General features: G+C 41.6%; 1 protein-coding gene across 3 annotated transcripts in view; it reads left to right on the top strand.

Moving 5' to 3' along the window:
* The window catches only part of Fbxo7 (F-box protein 7), a 31,678-nt gene extending 7,777 nt beyond the window's left edge, over positions 1 to 23,901 (top strand). For all 3 annotated transcript variants that reach the window (XM_059245516.1, XM_059245517.1, XM_059245518.1), the window contains exons 4-9: positions 1,068 to 1,209; positions 3,583 to 3,666; positions 15,343 to 15,438; positions 17,100 to 17,276; positions 22,154 to 22,191; positions 23,267 to 23,901. In XM_059245516.1, the coding sequence (XP_059101499.1) occupies positions 1,068 to 1,209; positions 3,583 to 3,666; positions 15,343 to 15,438; positions 17,100 to 17,276; positions 22,154 to 22,191; positions 23,267 to 23,662 (933 nt within the window). In that variant the 3' untranslated portion in view covers positions 23,663 to 23,901. The remainder of the gene's footprint in view (positions 1 to 1,067; positions 1,210 to 3,582; positions 3,667 to 15,342; positions 15,439 to 17,099; positions 17,277 to 22,153; positions 22,192 to 23,266) is intronic.
* Positions 23,902 to 24,734: the final 833 nt, after the last annotated feature.

Genomic DNA, 24,734 nt, shown 5'->3' with positions numbered 1-24,734 from the left:
TGAGAATAGACAAGAATATAGACCATTATAGCATATTGTGTAAGTTCTAGGAGAGACACTTCCACATCTAGAGCCCAGAGACTCTGAGGGATCAGTTAGAGCTGAGGACTACTTGGAATCTTACTATAGTGCAGATTCTGAACTGGTAAACTTAGGATGGAGTGGAGCTTCTTGCACACTCTTGTGCGGCCCCTGCACTGCTGGCCTGTACACATTCCATGTGGGCCACGTGATGGGATACAAAGATAAAAATAACTCAAGATCATTGTATGCCTCCGCACACCATGCACTGAATCAGAAATGAACACATCAAATACTGTCCTTGCCCTCAGAGTTCACAAATGGGCCAGAAAGACAAATATGACATATTAAATAATAGTGTAAATTGATGAAAAGCTTCACAATTATGCAGTGACAGAAATGTGAACAGAATGTAAGAAAATAAGTGTTTTCTGAAAAGGGCCGTATGAAAGAAGTGATACTCAACCTGGGGTCTTGAATAATGGCATGAGTCTTAGAAGAGAAAGATTAATCCTTATTTCTATGATGTTATTTTATCTATTAAAACATTTTTGATAGAAAAATGTTACATTATCCTCCTTTAGTAGCAGTACTAATGGTGTGCACATTCTGTTAAAGAGGCCGTGCATCTTTTTAAAAATGTGTGCGATGTGTGCGTGTGGGGCATGTGTGTGTACCATACTGCATGTGAGTGATGTGTGCATGTGGGGCGTGTGTGTATCATACTGCATGTGTGTGGTGCGAGCATGTGGGGCATGTGTGTACCGTACTACGTGTGTGTAGCATGTGCATGTGGGGCGTATGTGTACCATACTGCATGTGGAGCAGTCAGCACAGTTCCGTGGAGCTGGTTCTCTGCTTTCACCTTTGTGTGGGTCCCGTGGCTCAAACTTGGGTCTCGGGCTTCTCTGTAAGCACTTTGCCTGCTGAGCCGTATCAGTGGCCCAAGGGGCTGCACGGCTTGCTGAGTTAGGGGTGTTTCAGATTTTCAGGTTTTTTAGTACAGCACCTTTTAAAATCATTTTTCCTTTCCTTTCATTCCTCAGGGGACTGAAGCCAAGGCAGCGGTCATGCCTGAGAAGTGGAAGTCAAGTGGTGTGTACAAGCTGCAGTACACACATCCTCTCTGCGAGGGCGGCACAGCTGTGCTGGCCTGTGTGCCTTTGGAAACCCAGATTATTATAAATGGTAATGGACGGTGCAGTCATGGCTGCTGCTTATGAATAGTAACTTGTTTCTTTTTAAACATTTTATAGCCACTTCAGGGGCTGGCTGTCAAGAAATAGTTCTGAGTCATTCACAGCTTTAACTACTCTACCACTGATAATGTGCCTGAAGGATTAAAATGTGAGCGTGATGTTGGTTTAGGACATCACCCTTCACTCTTGGGGTAGCCCCCTTTTTTTCTTTGTTTTAAAACATTTATTTTATTTTTATCTTGTGTGTGTGAGTGTTTTACCCATGTGTATGTGTGTGCATCACGTGCATGTAGTGCCTTCGGAAGCCAGGAGAGGGCATCAGATCCCCTGGAACTGGAGTTACAGATGGTTGTTAGCTGCTGTGTGGGTGCTGGGAATTGAACCAGGCTCTTCTAGACGAATAGCCAATGCCTGTAACTAACTGCTGAGTCACCTCTCCAGCCTCAGCCCCTTTCTCTTGATGTCTCAGTCTTTGAATACTTCATTCTGTGAGAGCTATGATCACAGGAATGAAATGAGTTACTGTGTATAAGCTATTTGAAGGGGGCATTTTGTGCATGTCTGTGAATCTCTCTTTTTATTCACTTTTTTTAAAGTCTTGACCTGGGTTTATGAGGTGGACTGAGGTTCCTGTTTATCTAGTTTGGCATCTCTGTGACTGTCCAAACACAGAAATCCTGCTGAGATTTTGAGGCCGTAGTATGTGCATAATTTAGCTGCCTTCCTCATAGAAGTGCCCTGAATAAAGAACCTCTTTGCTTCCCCTCTCCTATTAGGAAGCTTCACTGAGGTGCCATCACATCCTGTCTCTGGATTCCATTTTAGTTGAGATGTCACACAGGTCCTTCCTAGCCACCACTGGTCTCTGGAATATTCTCATAATCTCACATATTGGAGATCCATTTGGGTGACCAGGATCTTACATTACATTCTGATTTTTTATTTTATTTTTATATTTTTGAAACTGGGTCTTATGTAGCCCAGACTGGCCTCCAATTCTTTATGTAGCTGACACTGGCCTTGAACTTCTGTTCCTTCAAGAGTGTGAGCACCACCCCACCGGGCTAACACTGGTTTGCTTTTGAGGTTATCTTTCCAGATACTTAGAATGTAGTGTTTGTATAACAGATTGCCTTGCTTTCCTGCCTCAGGTCAGGGGTCTTCACTATCCCTGCAGCTGCTTGTTTTCGCTGAGATGATGTAAGGTGGAGTCCCCATCTCCACAACATACTTACCTCTTTTGTTTATTGAGGGTCTGGGTTGGGAAAAAAGCTTTGTACTAAAATTTATTTTGAAAGTTAACTTATGGCATTTTTTTTTTTTAATTTTAGAAGTAGAAGAAAATTAGTCTTCTCGTGTAATTTTCCCCCCAATTCCTTTTAATTACCCACATCTCCTCAGTGTCTCTGCATTTGAGCTTTAGCTGCTAGTGATCCTGTACACTTGTCAGGATGTGAGTGTGATGGCATGAAGGCAGAGTAACGTCTCTGTTAGTTCTTCACAATTAGCTTGTGTAGCTTGTAGTGTGGCATTTTGTGGCTAGAGTGGCAATAGTTTCTGGTTTATCACGTCACAACTTGGAAGATGGAAGTTACCAAACATAAAAAGCAAATGTTATAAAGGTACCTAATGACATGGATATAATACCCTCTCTTCACTAAATATTTCGACGATTTCTTAAATTTCTGATGTTTTACTCTCTAATTCTTTACAGATCAGTGATTTGCAGGCTCTCGCAGTAGCCGGTCATTCCAGGCTCAAGTCTTTGAAAAGGAGCAGTGTCTTTAAACCTTTCACTCAGGGCATGGCTTGGTGCACACGTGCATAAGCCCATCACTGGCTCTTTCATAAGCTGAGATGAAGTGTGCCTTTGTACACAAAACTAAATTTGAACCCTCTGGTGATGTCAAGAATATTGGTCCTTTGGGTCTACAAAGTGATGGTGCTGTGAAAACTAGCAGGATCCTGTTAATGAACAAGGGTTGACCGTTGGCAAGGGTTAAGAAAAAGTGAATAGCGCTTTAGTGACCTCATTGGGAATAATGGTCTTCTGTACTTGCCTGCCTCCTATTGACCTTGTTACAGATCTGTCATTTCCTAGTAAGCTACTGTTGGTGATGCTTAGTGGACCGTGTATGAAGACACTCACTATCGTTTTTAAAGGTGGTGTTCGAGGCTGATTTCTTCATGGCAGGTTTAGCTGTTTGACCTTGCTTTGAGAGGAAGAATGGGCTCAGAACAGTTTGTTTGGAATAATGTGTTCTTAGTATAGGGAGGCAAGGAAATGCAGGCCTGCACTAAAACAGGAAGCGTCTCAGGAAGTGACAGATTGCTTATCATCTTTTCTTTCGTTTATTTACAGCTACAATAAAAATTGATGGTGGAATTAAAAATGTGAAATCAGTGCAGCTGAAGCCAAGATCCTACGTTTGTGGAGTGGAACCAGGTGATGTAACCCCTTAATTTTGGATGATGGTTTAGGAGGCTCACTGCAAAAACAAAGTGAGGAAGATTATGTGGAAGAGGCTGAGGTTCCTAGTGAGATTAAAGCACATTCGGAAACAATGTTGCTTCTAGGAATTGAGATGTTTAGGGTTTAAGAGTGTAGCTCAGTGGCAGAGCATTTGCCTAGCATGTGCAAGGCCTGGGTGCCACTTCTGCACCACAAATACAGAGGGGAAGAAAGCGAAAGATTTGATTACAAGCTGGAGAATTTGTTTCTTGTAATTCTTAAGGTCTTTGAGTACAAAATTGTATTTATAGTGTTAGATGTTCCCTCCTGGTTTCTCATGTTAACTCTTGGAGATCTTTCTACGATTGTATTTAACTGATACAGAGAAGATCTGTGTTTTCTGGAAGTAATTCAGTGTGGCTTCTTTATTGAATATTAATGGAAGAAAAACTACTTGAATATTTTTACTATAAATTTGATGTATATGCTATTATTTAATGAGATTAGACTTTCCCTAAAATTGGGGTTCTAAGTATGGCTTTGCCTATATCCCATAAAATTATTAATAGATGCAGAAAAGTCCAGTTTCTCTTTTTTACTGTTCCTGGTTAAACCTAAACTGAGAGACCAGGTGGTCAACAGGAGTGGTGGGGTGGGTGGAGAAGAATGGATGGATCTTCCTTTCTGTTTTGTGCTGAGCATGCACTTCCCCTGTAGTCCTTGGGGGTAAACTACAGTAAATATTAAGAGGGGAATGGGAGTGTTGAGTGGAGGGGACATGGCATTTACAGCAGCATCTCTTAGACAAGGCTGACCAGGCTGTTCCTGTGAAGATTGGTTCTTGTGAACTGGAATGGGGATCAGGCCTGGGAGACAGATGGAAGGAAGAGGACCGCCGTGTGTTCTTGTAGCTCTCGCTGGACGCACATCCAGATGGTGGCTCTAGGCCAGGCTTCAGTCAGCCCGTTATTAAGGACTCCTAGCTGCCCAGCCCTCTCCCATACAGTCACTCTTCCTTGTGAAGTTTTAGTACCACAAATACACTCTGTACTTAAATAGTGTAGCCCTCTTGAGTCTACAATTGGCTTCAAATTGATGCTCTCCAAGAACCAGTTTTTGTGTGACCTTGTCGCTATTGGGAATGTGTGCTAGAGTCATGAATCTGTAAATATGCTTTCTGTCATGATCAGAGAACCTACAAGTTCCTCAGCACTATGTTTATTCCACCCTAGGGAGGACCTTGCCATGAGTGTTTCATACTCCAGAGCAGGCTTTACGCTTATATTACAGATAAGGAAATAGTTGTAGAGAAGGCTACGTCACTTCAGGGTCTCAGACTGAAGTAGGAGAGGGAGTCAGGATTGGGGTAGATCCTCTGACTCCTAGAAGTGTTTTATAAACAGCTCAGATCCCTGTTCTTATCTGTTAAATATGAAACAAGCAAAAGGGAAGGAGGAAGTTTGTTTCTTTGGAAAAGTTTATATATTTTAGTGACGTGCTTTTGTGGTAGGTAAGCATACGCTGTTCATTTGGCACGGCATTTTTATTTTATTGTAGCTCATAGTCTAGACCTCTGTAACAGGCTTTTTCTTTTGAGCCACCAACCAGCTCCCAAATCATGACATGGATGGAGACTTACTATTAGCTATGAATGCTCGGCCTTATCTTAGCTCTTATTTAATCTGTTTCTCTTTATGTTTTGCCTTGGGCCTTTTTACCTTTCTTCTCTCTCTCTCTCTCTCTCTCTCTCTCTCTCTCTCTCTCTCTCTCTCTCTGTGTGTCTCTGTCTGTGTCTCTGTCTCTCTCTCTCTGTCTCTCTCTCTCTCTCTCTCTCTCTCTCTCTCTCTGTTCTTTCCTGCTTCTCCCATCTGCCTGGCTGGCAGCTGCCTGGCATCAGGCCCAGGCATGCCCCTCTCTTTTTCCCTCATTCTCCTCCTTTGTTTTTCTCTTCTAGATTTCTCCTCCTACTTACTCTCTGCCCACGAGCCCCGCCTGTCACTCTGCTGCCTAGCTGTTGGCCCTTCAGCTTTTTGTTAGACCAATCATGTGCCTTAGGCAGGCAAAATGAAACAGCAACACATCCTTACATAATTAAACAAATGAAGCACAAACAAATGTAACACATCCTTGCATATTAAACAAATTCAGCATAACAAATGTAACATACCTTTATAAAGTTAAAGTAATATTTCATAGTATAAACAAATCTAGCACATCTTTACATGGTTAAAATACTATTCCACAACAGATCCCAGTAGCTCAGATTACTCTTCAGAGTTCCTAGTCAGATACTTTTAAGTCAGTTTTTGTTTTGTTTTGAAAAAGAAAAAAATTATTGAAGATCTGAAAACAACTCTACTGACTTTTTCTACACACTACATTGTGTCTGTCATGCTAAGATATGCATCAAGACATGTATACATGAAACAAGCCACCATTCTTCAACACGGTAAGCAAAGGCAAAGTGCTGAAGGAAGAACATGATTGTTGATAGAAACAATCTAAAGAAAATTGATTGTTATATTTGAAAAAGGGCCTTGAACTAAATTGATTTTTTTATTCAAAATAACATAAAATCTTTTCTCATATGATATATCCTGATTATAGTTTCCCTTCCCTCTACTCCTCCCAGTTCCTTTACACTTCCCCTCCCTTCCAGATCCGCTCCATTTCTGTCTCTTAATTAGTAAAGAACAGGCTTCTAAGAGATAACAAAACTTGACAAAATAAAATATAATAAGATGAAACAAAAACCATCATATCAAAGTTGGACATGGCAACCAGCAAAAGGAAAAGAGTCCCAATAGCAGGCACAAGAGTCAGAGAACCTCTCATTCTCACCTTGGGAGTCCCATAAAAATACTAAGCTAATAGCTGTAATCATATGCAGAGGACCTGGTGCAGACCCACATCAGCCCTGTGCTTGCTGATTCAGTCTTTGTGAGCTCCTATGCACCTTGATTCAGAAGGCCTTGTTCTCCTGGTGTCCTCCGTCCCCTCTGGCTCTTACACTCTGTGCGCCTTCTCTTCCACAGGATTCCCTGAGCTCTGAGGGGGAGGGCTGGGATTTGATGGAGACCTCCCATTTAGTCTGTCTTTCTGTACAATGTCTGGTTGTGGGTCTCGGCATCTGTTCCCATCTGCTGCCAGAGAAAGCCACTCTGTCGATGACTGGATAAGGCCCTGCTCTATGAGTGTAGCAGAATATCATTAGGAGTCATCTCATTGACTGTTTTTTGAGACCTGAAACTTGCTCTGTAGACCAGGCTGGCCTCGAACTCATGGAGATTTGCCTGCCTCTGCCTCCTGAGTGCTGGGATTAAAGGTGTGGGCTACTATGACCCAGCAATCTATCTATCTATTTTTCCTTCTTTCTTTTTCTTTCTTTCTTTCTTTCTTTCTTTCTTTCTTTCTTTCTTTCTTTCTTTCTTTCTTTCTTTCTTTTTTCTTTCTTTTTTCCTTCCTTCCTTCCTTCCTTCCTTCCTTCCTTCTTTCTTTCTTTCATTCATTCTTTCTTTTTTTTTTTAAAGACCATTTATGTTTGGTTTTACCCTAGGTATCTGGGTTATCTAGTCTCTGGTTCTTGGTCACCCAAGCAATGTCAGGTGTGGGTTCTGACTCCTCTAATAGGTCTTAAGTCAAATCAGACATTGGTTGGTTACTCCCACTAGTCCTGTGCCACTGTTGCCCTAGCATGTTTTGCAGACAGGACAGATTGTAGGTCAAAGGTTTTGTGGCTGGGTTGGTGTCCATGTTTCCCTTTTGGTAGCCTGCAGAATACCTTCCCCATACCAAAGAGACACCCCTACAGCATAAGCACCAGCTTGACTATGCCATGTTAAATGAGTTATATGGATGTTGTCCTTGGCACTGGGACCCCACTGTCAGTGTGCAGAGAGCAACCCTTTGTCTTATTATCAGCCTGGGTTGTGTGGGTATTTCCATGGTACTCGCTTGGCCGATAACTCAATTGAATGCAACCCAGTCCCTCCATTGGAAGCATTGCCTGGTTACAAGAGATGACCCGTTCAGACTCCCTTGTCCTCCATTGTTAGGAGTCCTCATTAGCATCACTTTCTTAGATTCTAGGAAATTTTCCTGCACTAGGATTCCATACCACTTCCCAAATGACCCCCAGTTCCAGCTGTCTCTTCCCCCACTCTCTCCCTCCATCTGATCATCTCCCCCCTCAACTTATTCCTCTCACTCCTGTTCCCACCTGCCCCCAGTTCACCCATACAATCTATTCTAGTTCTCCTTCCCAAGGAGATCCATGCATTCCCCACTAGAGCACTCCTCTTCACCTAACCTCTGCATCAACAGATTGTAGATTATCATTTACTTAATGGCTAATATCCACTTATAAGTGAGTTCATACCATATTTGTCTTTCTGGGTCTGGGTTATCTCATTCAGGGTGATTTTTGTTTTCTAGTTCCATCCATTTGCCTGCAGATTTCATGATGTCATTTTTTTTTAACAGCTGAGTAATACTCCATTGTCTAAATGGTACCAAAATTCCTTTATCTATTCCTTTGTTGAGGGACATCTAGGATGTTTCCAGTTTCTGGCTATTATGAATAAAGCTGCAGTGAACATAGTTGAGCATGTGTCCTTGTGGTAGGATGGAGCATCCTTTGGATATATGCCCAAGAGTGGTACAGCTAGGTCTTGAGGTAGATTAATTCCCAATTTTCTGAGGAATAGCCGTATTGATTTCCATGGTAGCTGTACAAGTTTGCACTCCCACCAGCAATAGAGGAGTATTCCCCTTGCTCCACATTCTCACCAGCATGAGTGTCACTTGTGTTACTGATCTTACCCATTCTGACGGGTGTAAGATGGAGTCTCAAAGCAGTTTTGATTTGCATTTCCCGGTGGTGAAGGATGCTGAACATTTCCTTAAGGGTTTATATCTGCCATTTGAGATTTTCTACTGAGAATTCTCTTTTCTGTACCTCATCTAATTTCTTGAGTCTTTGTATAATTTGGATATTAGTCCTCTATTGGATGTGGAGTTGGTGAAGATCTTTTCCCATTTTGTAGGCTGCCGCTTTGTCCAATTGACAGTGTCCTTTGCCTTACAGAACCTTACCAGTTTCATGAGGTCCCATTTCTTGTTGATCTCAGTGTCTACACTGTTGGTGTTCTGTTCAGAAAGTCTTCTCCTGTGCCAGTGTGTTCAAGGCTGTTCCCCACTTTCTCTTCTGTCAGGTTCTGTGTGTCCGGTTTTATGTTGAGGTCTTTGATCCACTTGGAATTGAGTTTTGTGCAGAGTAATAAATATGGTTCTGACCGGGCAGTGTTGGCACACGCCTTTAATCCCAGCACTCGGGAGGCAGAGGCAGGCGGATCTCTGTGAGTTCGAGGCCAGCCTGGTCTACAAAGCAAGTTCCAGGAAAGGCGCAAAGCTACACAGAGAAACCCTGTCTCAAAAAACCAAAAAAAAAAAAAAAAAAGAAAAAAAAAATATGGTTCTGTTTGCATTCTTCTACATTCAGACATCCCGTTAGATCAGTACCATTTGTTGAAGATTCTGTCTTTTTCCAGTGTGTATTTCTGGCTTCTTTATGAAAAAATCAGTGTCCATTGATGTGTAGATTTATGTCTAGTCTTCAGTTACATTCTGTTGATCAGTGTTCCTGTTTTTATGCCAATACAATGCAGTTTTCATTACTATAGCTCTGTAGTACAACTTGAAATCAGGGATGGTGAGACCCAACATTTCTTTTATTGTTCAGGATTATTTTAGCTGTTTTGGGGTTTTTTGTTTTTCCATATGGAATTGAGAATTGTCTTTTCAAGATCTGTAAAGAATTGTGTTGGGATTTTAATGAGGAGTGCATAGAATCTAGATTGCTTTTGGTAGGATGGCCATTTTTACTATGTTAATCCTACTGATCCATGAACATGGGAGATCTTTCCATCTTCTGATAGTCTCTTCAATTTCTTTCTTCAAAGACTTGAAGTTTTTGTCATACGGGTCTTTTACTTGCTTGGTTAGGGTTACCCTGAGATACTTTATATATTTGAGGCTATTGTGAAAGATGTTGTTTCCCTGATTTCTTCCTCAGTCCATTTGTAATTTATATATAGGAGGGCTACTGATTATTTTTAGTTAACCTTGTATCCAGCTACTTTACTGAAAGTGTTTATCAATTGAGGGAGTTCCTTGGTGGAGTTTTTGGGGTCACTTATGTATACTATCATATCATCTGCAAATAATGATACTTTGACTTCTTCCTTTCCAATTTGTATCCCCTTGATCTCCCTCAGTTGTCTTATTGCTCTAGCTAAGACTTCAAGTACTATATTGATTATGTATAGGAGAGTGGACAACCTTGTCTTATTCCTGATTTTAGTGGAATTGGTTTGAGTTTCTCTCCATTTAAGGTGATGTTGGCCACATGCTTGCTGTAAATTGTTTGTATTATGTTTAGGTATGTCCTTTGTATCCCTAATCTCTCCAGGACTTTTATCATGAAAGGTTGTTGGATTTTGTCAAAGCCTTTTTCTGCATCTAATGAGATGACCATGTAGTTTTTTTTTTTATTTCAGTTTATGTGGTGGATTATATTTATTGATTTTCATATGTTGAACCATCCCTGCAGCTGTAGGATGAAGCCTGCTTGATCATGGCTGGTGATCTTTTTGATACGTTCTTAGATTGGGTTTGCAAGTATTTTATTGAGTATTTTTGCATCTATGTTCATAAGGAAAATTGGTCTGTAATTCTCTTTTTTTTGTTGATTCTTTATATAGTTTGGGTATACTCACAGTTATCAGGGTAACTGTGGCCTGATAAAATGAATTCGACAGTGTTACTTCAGTTTCTATTTTGTGGACTAATTTGAGGAGTATAGGCATTAACTCTTAGAAAGTCTGATAGGATTCTGTGCTAAAACTGTCTGGCCCTGGACTTTTTTGGTTGGGAGACTTTTAATGACTGCTTCTATATCACTAGGGGTTATAAGTCTATTTATATTGTTTAATCTGACCTTGATTTAACTTTGGTAAGTGATACCTATTGAGAAAATTATCCAATTCTTTAGGTTTTCCAAGTTGGTGGAGTACAGATTTTTAAAGTATGTCCTTAGAATTCTTTGGATTTCCTCAGTATCTGTTATGTCCCCCTTTTTGTTCCTGATTTTATTAATTTGGATATTCTCCTTCTTTTAGTTATTTTGAATAAAGGTTTGTCTATCTTGTTGATTTTTCTCAAAGAACCAACTCTTTGTTTCATTGATTCATTGTATTGTTCTCTTTTCTATTTTACTAATTTCAGCCCTCAGTTTGATTATTTTTTGCCGTCTACTCTTGGGTGAGCTTGCTTTTTTTTTTTTTATTTTTTTTAAATTTTTGTTCTAGAGCTGTCAGGTGTGTTGTTAAGTTGCTAGTAGGAAAAAAAATTGCTGTGGGATGTTCTGTATGGCAAATGTGTTGCTCTGATTGGTCAATAAATAAAACACTGATTGGCTAGTGGCTAGGCAGGTAGTATAGGCAGGACTAACAGAGAGGAGAAAAGAAAGAACAGGAAGGCAGAAGGAGTCACTGCCAGCTGCTGCCAGGACAAGCAGCATGTGAAGATGCCGGTAAGCCACGAGCCACGTGGCAGGATTTAGATTTGTGGAAATGGATTAATTTAAGCTATGAGAACAGTTAGCAAGAAGCCTGACATGGCCATACAGTTTGTAAGCAATATAAGTCTCTGTGTTTACTTGGTTGGGTCTGAGCGGCTGTGATTTGTCCTGACTGTGGGCCAGGCAGGAAAACTCAAGCTGCAAAAACATCTCTCCTTTTTTTTTTTTTTTTAAATGTAGACACTTATGCTATAAACTTGCTTCTTAGAACTGCTTTCATTGTGTCCTATAAGTTTGGGTATCTTGCGTATTCATTTTCATTGAGTTCTTGAAAGTCTTTAATTTCTTTAATTCTGTCTTGACTCATTTTTCATTCAGTAGAGAGTTGTTCTGTCCATGAGTTTGTAAGTTTTCTGTTGTTGTTGATATCCAGCTTTAATCCATGTGGTTTCATAGGATGCAGGGAGTTACTTCAGTTTTCTTGTAACTGTTGAGATTTGCTTTGTGTCTGAGCATGTAATCAATTTTGGAGAAAGTTCCATGAGGTGCTGAGAAGAAGGTATATTCTTTTGAGTTTGTATAAAATGTTCTGTAGATATCTGTTAGGTCCATTTGGTTTATAACATCTTTTAGCTCTAGTATTTCTCTGCTTAGTTTTTGTCTTGATGACCTGTCCATTGGTGAGAGTGGGATATTGAAGTCTCCTGCTATCAGTATGTGAGAGTGATGTGTGATTTAAGCTGTAGTAGTGTTTCATTTACAAACTTTGGGTACCCTCGTGTTTGCGCATAGAATTAAGAATTGAAATGTCATCTTGGTAGACTTTCATTTCATGAGTATAGTGTCCTGCCCCATCTCTTTTGATTAGTTTTGGTTTGAATTCTATTTTGTTAGACATTAAAATGGCTAAACAAGTTTACTTCTTAGGTCCATTTGCTTGGTATATCTTTTTACAACCTTTACCCTGAAGTGATTTCTCTTCTTGATGTTGAGGTATGTTTCTTGGGTGCAGCAGAAGGAGGGATCTTGTTTTTACATCCATTCTGTTCAGTCTGGTTTTTTTTGGGGGGGGGGATTGATATTGAGAGAGAGAGCAATGACCAATAATAGTTCATTCCTGTTTTGGTGGTGATGGTGGTGTGGTGTGTGTGGGAATGTGTAGCTTCTTTTCTTTTGATTTTTCTGTTCTGAGATTATGTATTCCCTGTTCTTTCGTGGTTGTAGTTAACCTTCTTAGGTTGGTGTTTTCCCTCTAGTGTATTCTGTAGGGATTGATTTGTACATAAATATTGCTTAAACTTGGCTTTATCATGGAATGTCTTATTTTTTCCATCTGTGTTAATTGAACTGCTTTGTGGGTATAGTAGTCTGGGTTGGCATCTGTGGTCTCTTAGAGTCGGCAGCATTCCTATTCATGCCCTTCTGGCTTTTAGAGTCTCCGTTGAGAAGTCAGGTGTTATTCTAATTAGTCTACCTTTAGATGTTACTTGGTCTTTTCCCCTTGAATTCTTTCTTTTTGTTCTTTTATCCCCTTTTATTCTCTCTTCGTTGTGTACGGTTAGTGTTTTAATTATTATGTGGTGAGGGGCCTTTCTTTTCTGGTCAAGCCTATCAAGTGTTTTGTACCTTTTATAGGCTTCTCCTTGTTTAGGTTAAGAAAATTTTCTTCTATGATTTTTGTTTTTTGGGCCTTTGAGCTGGGATTCTTCTCTTTCTTCTGTTGTTATTATTTTAGCTTTGGTCTTTTCATAGTGTCCCAGATTTCCTGGATATTTTTTGTCCGAAATTTTTTAGATTTAATATTTCCTTTGACTGATGTATCCATTTCTTCTATTGTGTCTTCAGTGCCAATCTTTCTTTCATCTCTTGTATTCTGTTGTGAAGCTTGCCTCTGTATTTCTTGTTTGCTTTCCTAAATTTTCATTTCCAGAACTTTTCTTGTGCTTCAGCTATGTTGGAATATTCAGGGTCTGCTGTGGTACGACAGCTGGACTCTAATGGAGACATATTTTTCCAGCTATTATTGATTGTATTTGTATAGGTTTGGGATGATTGTAGGTCTAGGTGCTGATTTCTGGATTTGCCTTTGTTGGGTGGGTGTTTTGTTCCTTGGTTTCTGTTTCCTGTCTGGATTTTCAGAGTGTGTTGGCTGTGTGTTGCCTCTTTAACTGGTCTGCTAGGCTGGTGCATTCACAGGGAGTACTTGCTGGTGTTGGGGGCTGGTGGAAGAGGACAAGGGGTGATGGTCTTTGGGATCCACAGGAGGTGTGGATGGGGGGGTAAGGGGGTGTGGGGGAGGGGGGCTGCAGCTGGTGTGCTGTTGCAGTGCTAGGGGTGAGACTGAGGGATTGGGTCTGGGGGAACAGAGAGAGGAGAGCCCACATTGATTTTTACAGTAGCATTATCTTGAGAGATTTCAAACTCAACACAGATTTAAGCACTAAAGGAGTTGAGGTACATATCTCTTCCTCTGTTCTTATGGGTCAAATTAAAATAAGCGTGCTCCTGCCACAGTGAAACATGCGAATGCAGATCTATGTAGAACATGTGGGCACAGGCTACTGACATACTGCTGGACTGTGTGTGGAGCTTCAGGTCTCTGTAGCTCTTCTCTTGATGGTGAGCCAACAATGAGGATTAGAGAGGTAATTGTCTGGGACTGTACACTTGGTCAGTAGTAATGGGGCCCTCAGGTTCATGGTCATGTTTCCATTAATGTACCTGTAAATTGCTTGAGCTTTACTCGAAATGTGGGTCTTGACCAGGAGGGCTATGGTTGGGTCCTAGAGTCTGTCCCTTCCCCTAGGTTTACTTTCTCTTTATTTCTGTGTTTCTTTCTGTCTTTTAAAAATACATACTTTTGCTGGGAGGTGCTGGCTTTAATCCCAGCACTTGGGAGGTTGAAGCAGGTGGATCTCTGTGAGTTCCAGGACAGTCAGGGCTACACAGAGGAACCCTGTCTCGAAAAAACGTGTGTGTGTGTGTGTGTGTGTGTGTGTGTGTGTGTATTTATATTTATATACGACTTTTTATTATTTGAAATTAAATACAATTACATTGTTTTTCTCCTTACTTCTCCTCTCCTCACCTCGTTTCCCCTTCCCTCTCCTCCCCTCCCCAACCCTTCCCACACAACCCCACACTTGTTCTCTCAAATTCATGGCCTCTGTTTATTCATGCACTAGTGGTGGTGACTTAGTTTTTATTGCTGTGATAAAACACCATGACCAAGAGACTCAGAAGAGCATGGGTCTATTTCCTTTTACTTCTTGTAGTCCGTCATCCAGGGAAGTAGGAACTCAGGGTAGGAACTCAAGGCCGGAACCTGGAGGCAGGAGCTGCTGCAGAAGCCCTGAAGGGATGCTGCTTACTTGCTTGTTCCGTAGCTTGTTCATTCAGCCTGCTTTCTTATAGTACCAGGACCACCAGCCCAGGGGTGACACCACCCATAGTGAGCCGGGCCCCACATCAATTAAGAAAATGCACCACAGGCCAGTCAATTTCTCAATTGAGGTCCCCTTTTCTAAAATTACCGTAGCTTGTGTTAAGTGGACCAGACCTAGCCAGCACTGATGGCTGCACTGTGATTGTGGACACTTGGAAAAATAAGTACTTTGGAATTAGACACAGTTAGGTCTGTGCTTCCTGCCCTGTCACCCCTGGGCTGAGGACAGACTCTACCATGGCTTTAGGGAGGGTGAAAGAGTACCTTTCTCGTGCAGTTTCTCTTGGAGGAAACTGCTGATGTAAGGGAGAGCTGGAGAACTGCTCAGCACTGTATTGGTACATGTTTGTTGTGTGAAGTTCAGTCCTTTTCTTGGGCTCTGTGCCTCATGAGAGCATTCCACACTGCACAGTGCCCAACAGACTAGTGTATGCAGATCCCGCAGGCTGTTCCCTGCAGCCTCACATCACTGTTAGCATTGCAGCTGGATTGACTCTGTCAGTCCTGCGCTGTGCAGCTCTTCTATTCTGACCCCTTTTTCCGAGGGGGAGTCACCCATGAATATTTAACACTTGGATCTTGACATACTTGAGGTTTTTCTGTTTGGCTTTGTGTTTTGACTTCTCCTTTGTAAAAAATACTCCAGGGGAAAGTGCAGCCAAAGTGTACAAAGATCTTAAGAAGCTGTCTCGCCTCTTCAAAGACCAGCTGGTGTACCCTCTTCTGGCTTTCACACGACAAGGTGAGAGGTGGGAGACAGTCACAGGTTGAACATCCTCAGTACCTCTGGGACCTGACTTCTTTTTCTCCATCCTACTGAAGTTTCCCTTTAAAAACGACTGCAGTGTTTATTCCTTAAGTGTTACCCACTTTCTCTTTGTACATTTTATCCAGAGCCTTTTTTCATTCTCTTTCTCCTGAGACAGGTTCGTCTCCCTGTGGAGCCCAGGAAGGCATCTGACTTGTTAAGTAGCACAGGCTTTGCCTTGAATTTGTGATCCTCCTGGCTCAGCCTGCCTGCCACGCCTGATTTTTACGGCAATATTTGCACTGTATCTTAATGGTTGACATGCTTCCTTTTCAGTGTCAGGTTGTGACTTGAAGGTAAGGAGTATGTCTTCATCAGTTTTGCATTCTCAGTGTCTATAGCATTGGTCTGTAATAGGTGACCAATAAACATGAGTATGCATAGCATGTAAAATGGGTGTCTCGCCGGGCGGTGGTGGCGCACACCTTTAATCCCAGCACTCGGGAGGCAGAGCCAGGCGGATCTCTGTGAGTTCGAGGCCACCCTGGACTACCAAGTGAGTTCCAGGAGAGGCACAAAAGCTACACAGAGAAACCCTGTCTCGAAAAACCAAAAAAAAAACAAAACAAAAAACAAACAAACAAAAAAAAACAAACCAAAAACCAAAAATGGGTGTCTCTCCTTGAATTTTTAAATTCTGTTTTCTTTCTTTTATTTATTTTTTATTTATTCGTGTGTGTGTGTGTGTGTGTGTGTGTGTGTGTGTACATGAATGTGCGTGCATGTGCACACCTATGCACTTGGGCCACTATGTAGGACGCACGTGAGAAGAGGACAGCTTGCAGGAATTGGTTCTTTCCTTGCATTGTATGACCCCAGGGAGTTGAGTTCAGGTCGTCAGCCTTAGTGGCAGGTGCCTTTATCTGCCAAGCCATCACTGGCTCCCATTTTTTTTTTTTAAAAACACATCCTAAAAAATTAAGAAAACAAACACTTTCATATCTGTGTTAGTATTTTGCTTGCATGTCTGTGTTCCTTGTGTGCTTGCAATGCAGCAGAGATCAGAGGAGGGCACTGGAACCTGAGAATGGAGTTAAAGAAGGCAGTGAGCCACCCTGTGGTCCTGGGAAACCAACCTGGTCTGCAAGAGCACTAAGTGCTCTTCACTGCTGAGCGCCTCTTCGGCCCACTGTTGTTGTTGTTTGGAGGCAGCATTTATTGGTGAATGGTGAATATTGATACTTTGAAGTAGATTTTACTGACTATTTTTAAATGATGAACTAGGCATTCAGCAAGCGTTATGTTTTTCAGAAGACCTTTTATAGGTCAGCTTTCTCTCCCTCGTGTCACAGAGAAGCACTCACTTCTAGTCATGGGCGTGTGGTGTGTGTGTGAGTCTGCTGTGGTTGAAGGATGACCTGCATCAGGAGCGTCTTGTGTCAGAGCCCAGCCAGTGTTGGTCTCAGAAGATTCCGTGCTGAAGTCAGCGAGTCAGTGAAGCTTGATGATAGTGGTTGAAAACACAGTTTCAGAGAAAGCTGAGGATCAAGACTGTCGCCTTCTCAGAGAGAGATGGTGACAGCTTTTGATGAGCACGTGGGGAACCTAGGCGCTCTTTACTCAGTGACTCCTGTTGCTTCTTTTTCCTGCTCTAGTACTGAACCTTCCGGATGTATTTGGGCTGATCGTCCTTCCGTTGGAGCTGAAACTTCGCATCTTCCGACTTCTGGATGTTCATTCTGTCCTGGCTTTGTCTGCAGTCTGTCATGACCTCTTCATCGCATCAAATGACCCCCTGCTGTGGCGCTGTTTGTATCTGCGGGATTTTCGAGGTGATTTACATGGTGACATGTGGATGGGAGAAAGACCCTTGGCACTGTGGTTGCCATGGTGTTACTCAGCCGGCTAAGGTTTTTAAGTGGAGGTTCCCCCTGCTGTTCTGTTTATCTGCAGCTTGTTAAGGAGGAGCTTTTGAGTAAAGAAGCTCCAGCTTCCTGATGGTGACCTCTCCCCCATTCCTTTTTTCCTGTTTTCTGCAATATAACCCTTTAGTCCTAGTAAACTTATGTTAGGATATAAAGTAGAAGACAGGTTCATTCCATCCGAAAGAGCATTTTCAGTCTCTGACTTAGGAAAACTGTCCCTCTGCCACTGCCTTGTGGGACCAGTGTCAGCTAACAGCTGCTCATCTTTGGTGTGCCGCTCTGGTGCTTTGTGGTGGTCTGGATGGTCACTGCAGCAGTGATGAGACGTTAGGCCTTGTACACCAGGATTTCCAGGTCAAAGCCAGAAAGAGCCTGACTGTGAGCTTCCCCAGAAAGCCTGACTGTGAGCCTCCCCAGAAGAGCCCGACTGTGAGCTTCTCTTCTGCCAGTGCTGACATGTCAGTGTTTTTGAAGCTGTTGTTTTGAACGTACGGTGAGCTATGAAATTGACTTAATGGGTCAGTTTCCAAAGCAACAGTTTACAAGAACAACAAAACCAGAGTAGGAAACAGGAGTGAGCTACATCAGGTAGACATTCACTGCGCTGCACGAACTCGCTATGTGGTTCCTGTCAAAAACATTGTAATGAAAATGTTACTATGCAGTTAACTTACTACCTCAGCTGTGGAAATCTGGTGGATAGAAACCCCCCCCCCCCTTTAATAGAATATCAGTCATTTAGATTCTTAAACTTGGGAAGTTGTTCTTTAAGAAGTGAGTGAACCAGATCCTTCCTTTTCCTCTTTGGTTCCTAAGGTTCTCATTTTACTTTGGTTAAAGTGTTACTTTGTGACAGTAGCATCATGTGTGGTGCCAGAAGAAAATCATAGTTATAAAGGAAGGACAGGGTTGGGGAAGTGGCTCAGTTGGTAGAATGCTTGCCTAGCATGTGCGGGGCCCTGGGGTCCATCCCCAGCATTGCGTAGACCAAGCATGGTGGGGCATGTCTGTAATCCCAGCATGTGGGAGGGAGGCTGAGGCAAGAAGGTTTCTGTAATTCAAAGTTAGTCTGTGTTACAGAGTAAAACCTTGTCTTTAAAAAGAAAAACCAGACAAGTAGTTAAAAAAAAAAAAAAGACATAGTGATCTTTACATTGGCTATTCTCAATAATCAATCACTTATTTCTCCTGACAAATTTAATCTATCTTAATCCCATAAGGCCTCAAAAAAAACGTAAGAAAAAAATTTAGGAGACCCCTAAAAGCGGCCAACTTTATGAAATTGATTTACTGTAAGCGGCAGAGATTCTAACCCCTCCCTTTTAGGGAGAAACCTGCCGTTACTTCATTCAGGGTCTTACAAGGAGGTAACACAATATTATCACACTACAAGACCTCTTGAGAGCATAAACTAGAGCTATGAAGTTCACTATGTTCTCCATACTAACAGCAGCATCCTGCTACAAACAGCCTTTCTTGCTAAAATTAACTGAAATCCAAAGGCTAACTTGAGCTGTAAACTTCTACTTGCTAACTAGAAGCTCGATCCAGCAGCCTTCATTTAAATAACTATACAAGCCTCACAGCCAGAGCCGGTTTAGAAACTAATGGCAACTTCTAACTCTCCTAAAAAAGTGTCCTTTTCTCTCTTTCCTCTTTCAGGGTTGACTTTTAAGTTCTTGGTAATTTACAAAAATCTTGGCCAAGTACAAGAACTTCATTCAGTTAACCCATTAAAAACAAACAAACAAACAAACAAACAAAAGGTCCTGGTTAGGGGACGCCCTACTATGACCTGTATGGATTCATCAGACCCCCGAAGACGTTTGGGGCTTGGAATCCTAAACATCTGCCTTCTTCTCTCTGAACCTAACTATCTGCTATCTGCATCTCAGCTTACTTTGGCCTGTGAATTATCTCCACCCTTCTCCTTACCTTGCCATTCCCGGTGGCTATCTGGCTTGAAAAAAAAAAAAAAATCCTTCTCTGTTTTTGTTTTTGTTTTTGTTTTTTTTTTGGTTTTTCGAGACAGGGTTTCTCTGTGTAGCTTTGCTCCTTTCCTGGAACTCGCTTTGGAGACCAGGCTGGCCTCGAACTCACAGAGATCCGCCTGGTTCTGCCTCCCTGGTTCTGGGATTAAAGGCGTGCGCCACCACCGCCCGGCCCTCCTCCTCTGTTTTAGCTTGGGTCTTTTACTGTGCTTATCTCATTTCATGATACACGTTAAAGGATTTACATATTAAAATAACTTCAGTACAAACTTAATAGTTTTAAGGCTAAACTGACGGGCATAAAACCTAAGTTCTAAGCTTATAAGGGCAACTAACTTATAAATTATTAAGAATAAGTGTACTTTAATTAAAGATATTAAGAAATAAAACTTATTGATTGATTGGCCAACCTAAACTGTTAACTGTTAAGGATAAGTTGTACTTAAACTATAGCTGTTAGAGATAATTATTAGGATACAAATTAAAGCTTGATCATTCTATGATCAAATTCTCTATACAAAATCATATTTATATACCTGCTAAGTATGCTAAATTTCATATAATCAATTCATTACTTAGCCCCCTAACATTTAAAAGGTTTAAGCTTTGGACAAAACTGCCATACCCCTTATTGCCAGGGTTTTGTCCAAACTATGCTTTGAGATAATTTAGATTATATTTCCATTTACCAGGTTTAAAGATAATTTGCCTTACTATCCAATTTCAAGTAAAAGATAACTCACCTAACAGATTTCAAAATGACCCTTTACTGTTCCTTTATTAAAAGAAATTCACTTTACATTGGCTATTCTCAATAATCAACCACTTATTTCTCCTGACAAATTTAATACATAGATGCTTTTGGATGTAAAGTTTTTATAGGGATATAAAGGTTTAGATATAGAGAATGTTTAGGAAAATTAAAAAATAACTTATGATATATGAATTGCCAGTTATTAGGATAGATCAGTGTAACACATAAACATCTAGATATGTTATTAATGATACATGAATCTCAATAATAACCTAGAGATACTGAGGATGTATGCCTAAGTTAGATCTATGGATAAAGTTTTTATTGAGGTCTGAGATATATAAGCTTTAGGAATGGACTTATATGCCTTAATACAAGAGTCTGTGGACCTCCCCAGAAGGGACACTGGGGCTAAATATAGGTTGTAGCTCCTCTGCCATACAAGGTATAAAAATTGTCCCAGTAAAGGTTGATTCTGACTTTACTAAAGAAATTAAGATTATTGTACAACCCTCTACAAAAACAATTCAGATTCATACAGGGCAGCGCCTAAGGGAGCTGCTGGTGTGGATTCCAGTGATATGACCTTCTGGGTTCAGGAAATTAAATATTCCAAACCAACTAAACACTTAAAATACAGGGGAAAAATAATTGGCTTGCTAGACATAAGCACGGATGTTTCTTATATTTCAGGAAAAGATTGGCCAAGTACTTAAGACAGCTATTATTCCTTCATCTCTTATAGGCCTAGGTCAACCTAATAAACTTAAAGGAACTTCAGTAAACAAGCTCAAGGTGTAATTGGGCCCATTATTCCAGAAATCATAAATGACAGACATGGCCTTAGGTTATCAAAATTTATCCTAGGGGCCACTGTCCACTGTTGACCCCATTAGTCTCCGATAACATACATAGAAGAAGTGACAAGAAAAAGCTGGCTATGGTGTGAAGTCCTGAGAGGAGCAGATGCCCTTCACCTGCACGGTTAACTGCCGTCCGTCTGTGATTCCTTTCTGAGTGTGGGTCACAGCTCCTTGGTGAGCTGAGTGTGTGTAAAGATCGTATGGAGCTAGAGCAGCGGTTCTCACCCTTCCTAACGCTGCGACCCTTTAACACAGTGCTTCATGCTGTGTGACCTCCAGCCATGAAGTTATTTCATTGCTACTTCATCACTGCTGCTGTTACAGATCATCCTGTCAATATTTGTGCTGTCCAGTGGTCTTAGGCAACCCCTGTGAAAGGATCACTCAGCCCCTAAAGGGGTCATGGCCCACAGGTTGAGAACTCCTGGGCTAGGGCTTTCATAAACTTCCAAGCTAGTTAGTGTCTTCTCTAGAAGACATGGCTAGCTTTTTCCTGAACTCCTCATTAGACTTGAAGTTGATTGAATTTTTCCCTCATTTCATGTATTTTAAATACTTTTTAAAAAAGATTTATTTATGTATTTTATGTATAGGAACACCTTGTCTGCATGTATATCTGCATACCAGAATAGGGTATCAGACAATTGTGAACTGCCATGTGGGTTCTGGGAATTGAACTCAGGACCTTTGGAAGAGCAGTGAGTGCTCTTAACCACTGAGCCATCTCTCCAGCCCCTTAAGTACATTTAAAATAGTTCTGTGTGTTACTGTCACACTCTGGGTAGTGAAGCCATTTAGGGGGAAGGAGGTAGGTAACCACTACAGAGAGGAGCCCGGTTAGTTTGATTGCAGTAATGAATGTGGGTTGTAATCCAGACACTTAAGAGGAGCTGTCAGCCTAGACCACCATGACTGCAGACATGACTTAGAGGCATCTGGCACACCTGCATGAGCCTCCCCAGAAGACACATCCTGGGACGAATGAGTAGCTTGAGTCATGAGGTAGGGCGGAGAGAGTGATGGCCACTGACTGACTGACTCAGGAAGGTAGTGATGTGCAGTGCATGGGCGCATGTGCCTCACGTGCTGCTTCATCGATGGGCGAGGTCCAGGCTCACCGTCCGTCCTGGAGCATGAAGTGGATTTTAATTCTGTATGCTTTGTTTTACCTTGCAGATGGTACTGCCAGAGGTCCAGACACAGATTGGAAAGAAGTAGGTATTTTTAAATACGAAGACTAATGTTTATGACTCAAATAACTGTGAGTTAATAGTGAAAGGTATCTTTTCACTGTTAGTGTGATGTGATAAAACCAATTTAAATTTATTGTTAAATATTGCTAATGAAAATGTCTTCAATTTTAGGTTTAGTTCTTGTTTTCTTCTAACTACAGAAAAAAGTCTTAATAGTTTTTCATTGAAATATGAAACACTTTTTTTTTTTTTTCACAAAAGTAATTCTGCTGGGTGGTGATGGCATATGCCTTTAATCCCAGCACTCAGGAGGCAGAGGCAGGCAGATCTTTAGTGAGTTCGAGGCCAGCCTGGTCTACAGAGTGAGTTCCAGGTCAGGCACCAAAACTACACAGAGAAATTCTGTCTTGAAAAACAAAAACAAAAACAAAAACAAAACAAAACAAATTCTGTCATTGTGTTTGGGTAATCTAAAGTTGTTAGATAGCATAGTACATTGTGAAAAGAATAAGATACATGACTTTATTGGCAGAGTTTGACTGTAAAAACCACTGATAGGCCTGAGAAAAACTATTTGGGATGAAGGAGTAAAGAAAAATAATTGAATGTAAGTCCTAGGATGCTTGCAGAGTCCACAGTCTTGAGTGTGTGCCTGTCCTTTAAACTAGCCACTTGTTTATGTTTGAAATGGAGATCTATGAGGGATGAAAACATGAAATTGCCTGTAGTACCTGAATGATATTTATAGCTTGGCCTTTTCAACAAATACTTTAATTGTGTGCAGGAAAGGCTCATCTAAACTTGCATGTCAGCCGAGGAGTGCTAGATTGCATTCTTAAAAATATCTGCCACTGGGTTATCCCTCCTTTGGACTTGCTCACTCGGTGGCAGTGTGCTTCAAGTGCTTAGAGAGCAGAGCTCACTTGGCACTGCCTCTGGAGCCGAGGCTCTTCATGGGGTAGACTGTTTGCTTTGTCTGCAGAAACTATGGGAAAGAAAAGTGCAGATGAACTTACGCCGTAAGTAAGGCAGCTTAGAACTTGGGGGTCACCTCTAAACCACTCACTATATCTTGTCCCCCCCTTTTTTTCTACAGCTGTATAGAAAGAGGCATATACAGAGAAAAGAGGCTCAGAGAATGCGGCATATGATGTTCCTGCCATCATCAACCCACTCTGTCCCATTTTGTCCCATTCCTGTCTACCCCTACCCCATGCCCTTTCCTTCCGCCTCGCTGCTTCCTCCAGGAATCATTGGTGGTGAATATGATACGAGGCCGATACTGCCCAGTGTTGGAGACCCAGCCAACTCACTCATCCCAAGGCCAGGGGAGATACCTAGCCCGTTTCCGCCACTCAGACCACGGTTTGATCCTATTGGTCCACTTCCAGGACCTAACCCCCTTTTGCCAGGAAGAGGTGGCCCCAACAACAGATTTCCCTTCAGACCCAGCAGGGGTCAGTCAACTGACAGCCGGCTACCATTCATGTGACCAATTTGGGGACTTTATTGAAACCACAGATGCTCTTTCCTTGGACGCTGATCTCTGCTGTCAGTTTCTGGTTGTGGCAGTGAAAACCTTAAACTTAATTGGCAACTAGGACAAGGTTACTCAAAGCTGGGTTGGCTTTGGGAATACTTGACTGCTGGTCTCTGCTCTGGATTCACCTCTGGGATGGAGCTGCGGTACTGATAATGTTCTGTACTAGATTAATAAAAGCAAAAATTATATGGTGGTCTTGACTTTTGTTAAAGATACATTTAGTAGCCAAACCTTATTCATACCGTTAATTTGTATATTTGAAAATTGCCAGGGTGCTGCTGAGTGTGAGGAGGTGACTGATACGGGCGGAGTCTGCTTTTGTTCTGCAGTGGTGTCAGTGGGGTGAAAGCTGAGCTTGCAAATCTTGATAAAAGCTGAGCTAGTTTGCTTGAACCTGGAGGGATCCATCTCTTCCTTTATGAGCAGCTTTTCTGGATTCTGTGAGGAACTTCTAGGACCCTGAAGACCATTGGGGAGTTGCAGACTTGTTACTGCTGGGATTCCCCCTTGTGTTTTGGTGTCTGAGACATTGGGTCTGACAGCAGAGTTCTTCAGCTGCTGTCGGTACTTGTTCAAGGATAGCCCCCTTTTACTGGAAGAGTGTTACGCTTGTAAGATGTAAAATACTCAAAATTCAACATTTATTTATTCTACAGAAAAGGCCCAAACACAAATGACTCACACAGATAACTAGGAACATGCTCCAGGGACAAACTGAAATCGGAACTGCTGCACAGGGGTAAAACGCTGTTAGCATTGCAGGAAATGGGAACAGTGCCCAAACCCTGTTTTTAAAAACCTGTTTTGCATATTAGGAAATGGCTTGGAATGTATGCTGCAGGAATATTTGGAGTCCTGTATTCAAGTGAGACTTTGCTACATGTGTGTTTTGAGTCTTTGCATCACAGTGAAGAAAATTCAGCCTGATATTTCTATAAGCTACGTGATCTTTAACGAAGAAGAGGATTTGGGCTGCTTATGTTTCTATGATCTATAGGACAGTCTTCTTAATGTCCACTGA

Source organism: Peromyscus eremicus, chromosome 18 (assembly GCF_949786415.1).
Source record: "Peromyscus eremicus chromosome 18, PerEre_H2_v1, whole genome shotgun sequence".
Taxonomy (NCBI): Eukaryota; Metazoa; Chordata; class Mammalia; order Rodentia; family Cricetidae; genus Peromyscus; species Peromyscus eremicus.
Note: the sequence above shows the minus strand (reverse complement) of the source record. Positions and strands in the feature narration are given on the sequence as shown.